The sequence below is a fragment of the Benincasa hispida genome, chromosome 1, assembly GCF_027475165.1.
Source record: "Benincasa hispida cultivar pf3 chromosome 1, pf3_genome.v1.1, whole genome shotgun sequence".
NCBI lineage: Eukaryota > Viridiplantae > Streptophyta > Magnoliopsida > Cucurbitales > Cucurbitaceae > Benincasa > Benincasa hispida.
In genome coordinates, this window is record NC_143478.1 from 87,924,822 (window position 1) to 87,937,873 (window position 13,052).

The following is a 13,052-nucleotide window of genomic DNA, read 5'->3' on the forward strand; positions in this document are numbered from 1 at the left end:
GGTACTGTTGGACAGCCTCCTTAATCGTGGCAGCCATCTCGGAGTTGGTCGTCGAAGGGGACTCATCAATGGCGGCTAGGGTTTCGTTGCCTTGCTCTGATACCATGATGAAAATAAAAAATGAAAGAGAAGAACACAAATGATTTACGTGGAAAACCCTATAACCAGGGAGAAAAAACCACGATAGAGATTTTTTTTATTATTATTGAAGTGATACACAAAATACAAGGAGACTGCTCAAATAAATAGACAAGGGGAAACCCTGGGTCAATGGAAAAATTACAAATATGTCCCTAAGGCAATACAACTATTTTCGACAGATTGTAATATGAGCTAAGTTCTCTTCAAGGTTTGACTTATGCCCCTATGATGCAACCATACTTATGTTTTAGCCTAAGCTTTTATGAATCATCTTATTGAACCTTCTTTTTGAGAGTTCATGTTTAAATTGCTTTTATCTGCCTGATCAACTGATATAAAATAGTAGCATGTTTTAGGCAAAGGAACAGTCAAAATGTGTGAAAGTGCTCAAGTTGACTGAGAGTGAATATATAAAATTAGATAATATTAGGACTAATATAATCACTCAAAAGAAAATAGAGAGAATGAGAGTAAACGCATTGAGTTAGCACAGATGACCTCCAACTAATTTGATATAGCTTTTAAGAAATAAGGGAGTCCACGACATTTCCTTTTGATCCTGAGATTGATAGGACTTTCAAGAAACATCTCAAGAGAAAAAGAACAAACTGGTGAGATAACAGAAGAATTACAACAAAAGGCAATAAGGGAGTATTTCCAACTGACCCTTCTGACTCAACCTGGAATAGTCAATGCACTCATAAATGCAAACTACTTTGAGTTCAAGTCGGGCTTGATCCAGATGGTAAGGGACAATGCTTTTAGAAGACGTCCCAATGATGACCCTCACAAGCATCTCAAATCATTCATTGAAATTTGTGGAGGTAAAAATCAATGGGGTTTCCAGTGATGCTATTAGATTAAGACCGTTGCATTTTTCTTTGCAGGATCAAGCCAAGTAGGGGTGTTCAAAAACCGATTTAAACTGATAAACTGAGGCGAAACGAAGCAAACCAACTAGTTCGGTCCGATTTTTATTAAACATTTAATTTTTTTGGTTTATTCTATTGAAAATCGAGTTTTTCGGTTTGGTCTACAATTTATCTTCTAAAAAACTGAAAAAACCGAACCGGCCTACACTTTAATTAAGTTTTAAAAACCCATAATATATTAGCCCAAAAGCCTTAAAATCCTAATTCTCACAATCCTTGTCTCTCCCCTTTCACTCAAAACACTTCAGTCGCCTCTCCCCCTCCCTCTCTCCTTCAAGCTTTAATTTTCCTCTCCATTTTGACCCCTAGGCCCTACCACCACAGCTTCAAGAGCGTTCGTTCTTCTCTTCCCATCTCTACTCATCGGCTCCATCATCTCTCTCTCATTGTCGATAGTGTGATTGTCGTTCATCATAATTTATTTTTCTTCATGTTCATTTTGAACTTGTAATTGTTGTTCATTTTTGTCTTCTCTAAAAATTGTGCTATCTCTCGCAACTTCACCTTCTTTTCATCTTCTGCAATTCTTCACCTTCTTTCTTGTGTGGCTAGGTCACCGGAAAGGAAAAATTCGGTTAAGAATTGATTCGAACAGGTTGGAGCTAAAACCGATTAGCTCGGTTTTTTCTTGAAATCGAGGAACATTTCAATTTCTCGGTTCAAAATTCCACAGAACTAGCATGTTCGGTTCGATCATCGATTTTGGACAAAACCGGACCGAACCAAACTGTGAACACCCTTAGAGCCAAGGTTTGGTTGGAAACCACCCCATCAGAGAGCATAACCACATGGGATGAGTTGGCACAAACTTTCTCGAACAAATACTTCCCACGAGCTAAGACAACCAGACTGAGGACAAAGATTGGCACATTCTCAACAAGATGATGAGCCACTCTTTGAGGCATGAGAAATGTATAAGGATCTCCTAAGGAAGTGTCCACAGCGTGGATATCCAGACTGGTTTCAAATCCAGTTGTATGGTTTGACTAGTACCATGAAATCTATCTTGGATATTGCAGCAGAAGGGTTCATATTTGCAAAAACAACCCAAGCAGCTCACATTCTTTTGGAGAACTTAGCCAATACAAGCTACAACTGGCTTAGTGACAAGCTAGGCTCAGTGAGAGATCATCTACAACTAAAGTGGTGGGACCATATGAGATTGATGAGGTAAATTCTCTAAAAGCTCAAATGGCTTTGCTTACTAATGCTTTGCAGAGGCTAGACACCAATGAATCCTCCCTCAATAGCATCTTTGGCTTATGGCAGCTGAAACTTCACCCAAGAACTGATGTCGACCAACCGATGCTCACCCCTAGCGTGTCTATATCGATTACAGGAAATTGAATAAAGCAACTAGAAAAGATCATTTTCCTCTTCTTTTTATTGATTAAATGCTTGATAGGCTTGGAGGTTTTTCTCATTACTGTTCTCTTGATGGCTTTTCAGGTTACAATCAGATTGTTATTGATCTAGAAGATCAAGAAAAGACAACATTCACTTGTCCATAAGAGACATTCGCTTTCAAGAGAATGTCATTTGGGTTGTGCATTTCACCAGTAACTTTCCAGCATTGCATGATGGTCATATTCCAGGGACTTATAGAGGATGTGATGGAGGTTTTCGTGGATGATTTTTTTTTTCCTGTTTTTTATCCTCTTTTTATTGATGTCTTGCTGACCTATCTCCAATTTTGTAAAGGTGCCAAGATGCCAAACTTGTTTTAAATTGGGAAAAATGTCATTTCATGGTCACAGAGAGCATTATGCCAGGGCATAAAGTTTCTTCAGACGACCTCTTCTCAATAATTAGACATTGACATCTTAAACCTAAGACATAATTAACTTCAAGAATTAATTACGTACTTTAAATTCCTATGATTTTAAGAATTCATTTTGCAAGTTAAAATAATTCATTTAAAATATATCAGGAAGTGGTTTATCAGACAACATTATTAACAAATTTAATTCAACAAGCATATGAAAAGAACTCAGGAATTCCTTGAGGATCCTTTATTGGAATTTTATACAATCAGTTCACTTCTATTGAATAAGATAGGATTTTATAAAGAAAATAAATATAATTCGAAATCAAGTTTTATCGATGTTATTTCCATGTCCAAACACACTCGTTGCATTCCTAGGCGTCGCATTCTCATATTTGCATACTAAATGCCCAAAGGTATTACTGAATAATAAATGAAAGCTAATGTTTCTCTTATCCAAAATGAAAGAACAAAAGTTTTAAAAAAGAGGAGGGGGAGAATGTATAAAATGTGAGGGGATTAAATGGTTAATCATATTTCAGTAGTGAGAACCTGGTACTCCCCAGAGAATCTTGTAAGTTGGCTTTAGGTTCACCTCATCAAATTCCATGCATGCGTTTTCAAAGACTTCATTGCTGTGGAGAAAAACTTCACAACCATGAATAAAAGATCTTTGAGCAAGAAAAAGGAAAGAATTGTTAAAAAAGCATGTGTACTCAAAAGGATACTTGATTTATTTGTTTTACTATTTTTTAAAAAACAAGGTTTCTATTATAAAGTTAAAAAAGTCAAGCAACCAAAACCTGTCATTATTGAATTCATAGAAAGAAAAGAAAAGAAAAGAAAAAACCTGTAAATTTTGCATTCAAATCCTATCTGTAATTTGCATACTGTACCTATATTTTAGGGTTTTAAGTTCTCCATGATGTGTTGTTGCAACTGTCAATGCAGCGCCAGATTTAGCAAAAGATTCCAGCAGTGACATCCCAAGTGCAGCTCCCTCCAGAGGATTGGTCCCTGCTCCAACCTACCATGCAGAAAAAACTAGACTAAAATTGACGATGGTTTTTCAATTGTTTCCGAACCGAGTTTCATACTTACTTCATCCAATAGTACTAACGACCGACTAGTTGAAACTGACTGTATGTCCTGTCATATGCAAGAAAGTAATCATATGAAGAAAAGGTATCAGATAATTCCAATAAATGAGTATGAAACAATTTGCATTATAGACAATAGCCTTTGGGTTGGGGGGGGGGGGGGGGGGGGGACACTGACCATAAAGTAGCCCTGACATACAGTTCTTCATTAAAAAACTCTTCAGCACCTCTCTTTCCAAGTATTCTGTTATGTTTTGTCAAAACACTAATTATCCGAAAAGTTTTCAACTAACTCAAAAGCTTAAGCTAACTATCAACATTTATTCCAGCTATTTCTCCTCCCACACTCCTCCCGTACCCTAAAACCCTAACCCTCTCCACCCATCGTCGTCAGTCATCCTTCCAACAAGTCATTGCTCATTGTCGCTACTTGTGGTTGTCATCCTCGCCACCTGCCAGATGTTTTAGTAGTTGTTTGTGGTACTCTTTTAGTTTTCTCTCGTCATTGCCAGCCAACATTCTCTATCTTTGCCGCTTGTCGATTGTTTGCCTTTCACATCCTCACATCTTCTTCTCTCCTTGCAATCTCATGCGTTCTTGTCTAACGTCCTACCTTTTGTTTTCTCCCTTCCACTCACGTCCTTCTTTTCTCCCACTCACAACCTTTGTCCTTTCAATGATCACTAGTGTCTTCGTCTCAGAACAACTTGTCTTTATCAGTTGTCTTGCTCTAACTGTTGGTGGTTAGCTAGTTTGTTGTTCGTCTCTCTTTGACCACTTGTTTCACTCTAAGAAGCACATACACTGACACACGACACGGTGAAGTGTCAATTTTCAAAAAAGTAGGACGCGACGTTGGGGACACATAAATAAAATATGTGTACATATTTTGACATATTGTGAAACATGCACACATATTTAACAAAGTGTTGTTTTCAAATATAGAAAAATGAACCAACTTATTTATAAATATAACAAAATTGTCACTGTCTATTGAAAGACACTAATAGACATCTAATAATAGATACTGATAGATGTCTATCAGTGCTTATCGTTGTTTATCACTAATAGATAGTGACATTTTACAATATTTGAAAATATTTTCAGCACTATTGTCATTTAAAATAATTATCCTTTAACAAATGGAAGAAAAAACAAAAATTAAAAGAAAAAGAAAAAAGAAAGATAAAAACGAATGGAATAAACACAGAAATGGGAAAAGAGAGACAAAAATAATACAAGAAGTCACAGAAGTTGCTGGTGGTTGTGGGTCTTGAAGTTAAAGTCGATGCCGTCAATTAAGTTGGTTAGCATCAGTTTTGGGTTTCTTCATCCGTCAAATTACTTGATTTTGGTTATCAATGGATTGTAGTAGCTGTTGTAACGACAAAAACTTGTCCAGATTTTTTTGCATGCTTCGAAGGAAATCTCAGAGATGCCTATTGATCCCATTAATGAGACGCTCTTTGATGATTTCAACAGTTGGTCAATGTCGGTTTTACCATTTTGCAAAATCAACAGTCGATCGATTCCCTTATTTGTGAAAAACCCGACCAACTTTGAGTTAAGTAATCATGATTACTTCTTTTCTCTCTCTCAACTTTCTCTCTTTTCTCCTTCCCCTTCTCCTTTCTCTTCATCACTTCAACATTTTTCGTCACTCTTTGTTTTGGGATTATGCTTATTGCTTCATCAACACCTCACCTCAAGAAAATATGTTCTATACATGGTCGGTTTGATTTTCATCACTCTCATCTCTTTTTTCCCTTCTCCCTCAACATTGCTCTCCATTTTCTTTCTACTTCAATGTTGTTCCCTATTTCACTCTCAACTTTAAGCACCCCAAAACCGACTGACCAACCATGTTTTTGGTCAATCGGTTTGATGAAGAGGGCCACACAGGGCGGGCGAATGTCCAAATCGAACCGCGTTCAATGCTTTTCAAGCCACGTTAGCCTCTACCTCCGAAGACAAGGCTGAACTGGAGGAGATGGTAACCGAGCCAGCTGCAGAAATTGAGAATCCCAGGATGGGGGCATTGAAATTCTTATCTGCACTCCAGAAGAAAATGGGAAAGGCGACGGAGCCACTAGAGAAAGGACTCATGTATGTGGACGTTTGGGTCAACCAAAGATCGGCCAAAAACACTATGGTTGACTCTGGGGCTACCCATAACTTCATGGCTGAAACGGAAGCTCGCCGCCTGAACTTGACTTGGGAAAGAGATGCAGGGAAGATGAAAGCTGTGAATTCCGCAGCCCTACCGATTACGGGGATAGCGAAGAGAACTCCGGTGAAGTTAGGAGACTGGAAGGGCTTCGTGGACTTCGTGATTGTCAAGATGGATGATTTCGATGTGATATTGGGGATGGAATTCCTACTTGAACATAAAGTCATACCAATGCCCCTCGCCAAATGTTTAGTCATTACCGGATCTACACCCACCGTAGTCCAAGCCAGTATCAAGCAGCCAAATGGGGTGAGAATGATCTCAGCCCTCCAATTGAAGAGAGGCTTGGCCCACGACGAACCCACGTTCATGGCCATCCCGATAGAATCAGTTGAGTCCACTGAAGAGGAGATCCCCCAAGATGTTCTATTTGTCTTGGAAGAGTATCGGGATGTCATGCCGAAAAGCTTGCCCAAGTCCTTACCCCCACGAAGGGGGATTGACCATGAGATTGAGTTGTTACCAGGGGCAAAGCCGCCTGCCAAGAATGCATATCGGATGGCCCCGCCAGAATTGGCCGAACTCCGGAAACAGTTAGACGAGTTGTTAGATGCAGGATTTATCAGACCGGCAAAGGCCCCTTACGGAGCCCCAGTACTGTTCCAGAAGAAGAAGGATGGGAGCCTCCGGTTGTGCATCGACTATTGGACCTTGAATAAGCTCACAGTCCGCAACAAATATCCCCTTCCTATCATTATTGACTTATTTGATCAACTTCACGGTGCTAAGTATTTCTCAAAGCTGGACCTACGGTCTGGATATTATCAGGTCCGAATTGCTGAAGGAGACGAACCTAAGACGACCTGTGTCACGAGATATGGAGCCTTCGAATTCCTCGTGATGCCCTTTGGCCTCATCAATGCTCCAACAACTTTCTGTACCTTAATGAACCAAGTGTTTCACGAATACCTCGACAAATTCGTCGTAGTGTATCTTGATGACATTGTGGTCTATAGTGCCTCGCTGGAGGACCATCGACATCACCTCCAACTAGTCTTCGAAAAGCTGAGGAAAAATCAGTTGTATGTAAAGAGAGAGAAGTGCTCCTTTGCCCAAGAGCGCATAAATTTCCTCGGCCACGTGATTGAGTGTGGTCGGATTAGTATGGAAGAGGGCAAGGTGGCCGCGATTAGAGACTGGAGGGTACCATCATCCGTGACCGAACTACGATCCTTCCTCGGACTAGCCAACTACTATAGGCAGTTTGTAGAAGGATTCTCGAGAAGAACAGGGCCATTAACCGAACTGTTGAAGAAGGATAACCAATGGAGCTGGACTCCTGAATGTCAAGCCGCCTTTGAGGGCTTGAAGAAAGTGATGATTGAAGGGCCGGTCCTCGGAATTGCCGACGTGACCAAGCCATTTGAAGTAGAGACTGATGCTTCTGACTTCGCGTTGGGCGGTGTCCTCCTCCAAGACGGACACCCCATCGCGTATGAGAGTAGGAAACTAAATGATGCCGAACGGAGGTATGCCGCCTCCGAGAAAGAGATGTTAGCAGTAGTTCACTGCTTGAGGGCCTGGAGACAGTATCTCTTGGGGGCCAAGTTCGTGGTCAAGACCGACAACAACTCCATTTGTCACTTCTTCAACCAACCGAAGTTGTCGTCGAAACAGGCACGGTGGCAGGAGTGTCTAGCGGAGTTCGACTTCCAATTCGAGCATAGACCGGGGAAAAGTAACCAAGCGGCCGATGCTCTTAGCCGAAAGAGCGAACATGCGGCCCTATGCATGTTCGCCCACCTACAAGCAAGTACGTTGAGTGCAACAGTACGAGAAACTGTCAAAACTCACTTGACAAACGACACAGCGGCGCAGGCCATCCTACAGTTGGCCAAAGAGGGGAAGACACGCCAGTTCTGGGTGGAAGATGATCTACTATACACCAAGGGCAATCGCCTCTACATCCCCAGATCCGGGGAGTTACGAAGGTCGCTGATGAAGGAGTGTCACGACACACCGTGGGCAGGACATAATGGTTGGTAGAGGACTTATGCCCTTCTGAAACAAGGCTACTGTTGGCCAAGCCTTCGAGACGATGTCATGCAATTTACCAAGACTTGCCTTGTCTGCCAATAAGATAAGGTCGAAAGGGCGAAATTAGCGGGTCTGCTGGAACCCCTACCTGTGCCCTTTAGACCATGGGAGAGCGTGTCTCTCGACTTCATCACCCATTTGCCCAAGGTGGGTGAGTTCGAATCGATCCTTGTTATCATCGACCGGTTCTCAAAATATGCCACTTTCGTCCCAATGCCGAAAATGTGCATAGCCGTGATGACTGCCCAGTTGTTCTTCAAACACATCGTGAAATTATGGGGCGTCCCCGCGAGCATTGTTAGCGATCGGGACGGAAAATTCACTGGGACATTCTGGACAGAATTGTTCAAAATATTGGGGTCAACACTGAATATCTCCTCTAGCTATCATCCCCAAACTGACGGCCAGACGGAACGCTTCAACAGTATGCTCGAGGAATATCTGCGTCACTTTATCGACGCTAGGCAGAAGAACTGGGTCCAGTTGTTAGATGTGGCTCAGTTCAGCTTCAATAGCTAGCAGAGTTCCGCGACTGGAAAAACGCCCTTCGAAGTGGTGTGCGGTAGACAGCCACTCATGCCACACTTGGTGAACCACCCTTATGCAGGCAAAAGTCCTCAGGCACATAACTTCACTAAAGAGTGGAGCAAAACCTCTGAGATAGCTCGCGCCTACCTAGAAAGAGCATCAAGAAGGATGAAGAAGTGGGCTGATAAGAAGCGGAGGGCCCTCGAGTTTCAAGCCGGGGACAAGATCCTGATCAAGCTACGACCGAAACAGTTTCGTTTCCAAGGCCAGAGAGACCAACGGCTAGTAAGGAAATATGAAGGTCCAGTGGAGGTAATTGAGAAGGTCGGGAGAACCTCATATAAGGTTCAGTTACCCTCATGGATGAAGATTCATCCTGTCATCCATGTGAGTATCTTGAAGCCCTATCATCCCGATCCCGAGGATGAACAACGAAACATGCTAAGGCGCCCACCGGTCACGATGAAGAGTTCTGCAGAGAAAGAAGTTGCACAAATCCTGGATAAACGTACGCGCCGTATTGGAAGACCCAGACGAGAACTGACAGAGTTCTTAGTGAAATGGAAGGATCTCCCCGACGAAGAGATCAGTTGGGAGCGGGCCGAAGATTTGAAGAATGCAGCTCCAGCCATCGCAGATTTTGAACAAGGTCAGTTGACGGGGACGTCAACCAATTAAGTGGGGGAGAATGTCACGGTCATGCTTGTCCAGGGCCTGTTGCCCATGGCCGCATGCCCGATCCAACCCCCTTCTAGCATACTTTCATATCTTGTATTGTATTAGCTTAGTTAGCTTGCTTTCTTTACATTTTCTTTGTAAGTGACCACTCGCCCTTTTGCATATGCAAGGGCGCCAGTTGGCTTTTTGTTCAGAATGCACTATATGGGGATAAGACTAACCATCACTTCCTCATACCCGGAGTAGTACTCTATAAAGCTGTTGTTGTTGCTTATTGCTTTCTAGTCTACTACAATCTTTCTTTCTTTATTCACACTCACAAAAACTTCTTACGAAAACCTTTTCTCCAAACCCGTTTTCTAAAACCGTTTTCCGTAAAACGGGGGTGGAGGTTGCGAGAGGCACTCGGTGTGCCATCGGCAGTCCGTATTCGAGTTGGCTGACTTGTTCGTGAGCGGGAACAAGTGCCGCACAATCGCTAAGAGAAGCTTCCGAAAGAGAGATTGTGACACACAGCAGGCCCCCAAACAGTAGGCGACGACAGTCACATGACAAATCAAACTCTAGGCGTGTACTTGTAAGTGACTCGGTTAATGAGAATACACAGCATCAACCCTCAGCCGATAATAAGACCAATTTGAGTGCTGTCGAGGTGAGTGCCATTGCACAATCAGGTACATTTCCATCTTTTGGCCTTATTAGCATCAATGGCAAGAAACCCTGGATTGTAGATTCAGGGGCCATAGATCATCTCACCAGCTCTTCAGAATTGTTTGTTTCATACTGTCCGAGTGCGGGAAATGAACGTATTAGAATTGCAGATGGGTCTTTTGCCCCGGTTGCAGGGAAAGGAAATACCTCTCCTTTTGATGGTTTAGTACTACGTGATACACTTCATGTGCCTAAAATTTCATATAATCTTTTATCGGTCAGTAAAATTACAAGAGATTTGAATTGTAAGGCCATTTTCTCACCAAATTCTGTTGTGTTTCAGGATCAGAAGTCGGGGATGACGATTAGCACTGTCCGGCACAATAGGGGACTCTACTTCCTTTCTGACGATGCTTCTTCTAGGGAGGATCATAGAACTGGTTTTATGTCTTTAAATTTTTCTACTTCCGAAAATGACTTTATGTTATGGTATTATCGTTTAGGACTTGTTTCCGCATTTATTCCGCAATATTAATGTTATAATTCTATAATTAGGATTTTCCATTTGTGTAAATATTTTGTGATATTTTCCTTTTGTAATATTTTCCTTTTCTATGCCTTGTACACTTGTATATATTCATATCTTTGGTGAATGAATAAAGTATTCAGATTCTTTCTCAAATCTAAAAGTTTTACATGGTATCAGAGCTCTCTAAATAAACTTAGGATTTTTGTGAACCTTAGGGTTTGAGAATTTAGAACCCATTTGTGGTACGTTTAGGATTTTGTGGAGAGGTGAGTTTACACTTTTGGCTCACAGTCGCCGTCTTCGGTTCGTTCGCAGTCGTCAGCCACCGCCGCTGGAAAAAAAATGTTGTTTTTTTCGACGCCGCCCAGTCCAAAGAGAAGCCCAGCCGCCGATCTACAAAACCTCAAAGTCCGGTTGCCATCTGACCAGCGCGTGAGGCTCACATGCCGATCGTTCTTCTCTGCCGTCCGTCCACGCGCCGGTGCGTGTAGGCGCGTGCGCCGTCCTTTTTTTGTTCGTTTTCTGTGGGTTTCTTCAGTGTGGTTGACTCTTTTTGGTGGTATGTTTGTTTGGGATATATAGATATTCTCACTGCTTGTAAAGACCTCTCTTCAGTAAATTAGGGTTTGATTCTCTGCTGTCTGGTGTCTATTGTTTTTGAGGTAATGGCTGATCCGAAACCAGTACTCATGTCTGAGATTGTTCCTATGGTGTCAAAAGTAACTGAACACAAGTTGAATGGATCCAACTACTTTTCATGGAGATCAAATGTCCGTCACTTTATTAGGAGCATGGAGATGGATGATCACATCACAAAAGAGCCACCGATTGATGCTAATAAGAAGATTTGGTGGCGGGACGATTCAATGATGCTTCAGGTATCCAGTCTCTAAAGACCTTTCTTCATAGTCATTCCATACAAAAGATTTGGGCATGTTGAAATACTTCTTAGGAATTGAGGTAATAAGAAGCGAGAAAGGAATTCTATTATCACAGAGAAAATATGTACTTGACTTGTTGACTGAAACAGGAAAGCTAGGGGCTAAGCCATGTAGTACCCCAATGATGCCCAACTTACAACTCACAAAAGATGGAGAACTGTTAAAAGATCCTGAAAGATATAGGAGGTTAGTGGGAAAACTTAATTACCTTACAGTGACTCGACCCGACATAGCCTATTTAGTAAGTATTGTGAGTTAGTACGTGTCATGCCCTATAGTTGATCATTGGGCTGCATTGGAACAGATTCTTTGTTATTTGAAGGCTGCTCCCGGGCGTGGTTTATTATAAAAGGATTATGGTCATACTAATATTGAATGTTTCTCAGACGCTGATTGGGCAAGATCTAAAGAAGACAGAAGATCAACCTAAGGGTATTGTGTATTTGTTGGTGGTAATTTGATTTCTTGGAAGAGTAAGAAGCAAAATGTGGTGTCACGTTCAAGTGCAGAATCAGAATATAGAGCAATGGCACAATCTGTGTGTGAATTGATTTGGATATATGAACTTCTTGTTGAGTTGGGATTTGAAATCACCACACCGACAAAGTTGTGGTGTGATAATCAAGCAGCACTTCATATTGCGTCTAATTCAGTATTTCATGAAAGGACTAAACATATTGAAATTGATTGCCATTTTGTACATGAGAAAATTCAACAAGGGTTGGTATCTACAGGATATGTGAAGACTGGAGAATAATTAGGAGATATCTTCACGAAAGCATTGGATGGAAAACGTATAGATTATCTATGTAACAAGTTGGGCATGATTAACATATATGCTCCAACTTGAGGGGGAGTGTTATAATTCTATAATTAGGATTTTCCATTCTGGTAAATATTTTGTGGTATTTTCCTTTTCTATGCCTTGTACACTTGTATATATTCATATCTTTGGTGAATGAATAAAGTATTCAGATTCTTTCTCAAACCTAAGAGTTTTACAATTAATATAGCGTCTCTAAATTGTGATGTGTGTATTCGTGCTAAACAAAGTTGTATTACTTTTCGTTCTCAACCTTATAAGCCATCCAGTCATTTCTCCCTCATTCATAGTGACGTCTGGGGACCCTCACCTACTACTACCTCCACTAGTAAACGTTAGTTTGTCACCTTCATAGATGACCACACATGCCTCACTTGGGTGTTCTTACTTGCTGATAAGTCTGAGGTGTCTTCCACCTTTCAACAGTTTTATACCATGGTTGAAACACAGTTCCATGCAAAGATTGGAATTTTGAGGAGTGATAATGGACGAGAGTTCTTTAACACCTCTTTTCGTGACTTTCTTGTGTCTAAGGGGATTGTCCACCAAAGCTCGTGTGCTTATACTCCTCAACAGAATGGAGTAGCCGAGCGTAAAAATCGTCATCTGGTGGAAGTTGCTCGGTCCTTAATGTTGTCTGCCACTCTTTCGTTCTATCTATGGGGAGATGCCATTCTTACTTTGGCTCACCTCATTA

General features: G+C 41.5%; 1 protein-coding gene and 1 long non-coding RNA gene across 24 annotated transcripts in view; one reads left to right on the forward strand and one right to left on the reverse strand.

The window, feature by feature from the left end:
- Nucleotides 1-13,052, reverse strand: part of LOC120082749 (DNA mismatch repair protein MutS, type 2) — a 72,634-nt gene that overhangs the window by 7,219 nt on the left and 52,363 nt on the right. For all 23 annotated transcript variants that reach the window (XR_016531645.1, XM_039038099.2, XM_039038046.2 and 20 more), the window contains 3 exons: nt 3,940-3,987; nt 3,735-3,865; nt 3,391-3,473 (listed from right to left, as the gene is read on the reverse strand). Coding sequence is in view for 22 of the 23 variants with exons in the window: in XM_039038099.2 (XP_038894027.1) it covers nt 3,391-3,473; nt 3,735-3,865; nt 3,940-3,987 (262 nt within the window). In the remaining variant the exon portion in view is untranslated. The remainder of the gene's footprint in view (nt 1-3,390; nt 3,474-3,734; nt 3,866-3,939; nt 3,988-13,052) is intronic.
- Nucleotides 2,105-2,862, forward strand: LOC150038811 (uncharacterized). The gene is made up of 2 exons (XR_016531647.1): nt 2,105-2,243; nt 2,523-2,862. It is a non-coding gene; the product is annotated as an uncharacterized LOC150038811 (long non-coding RNA).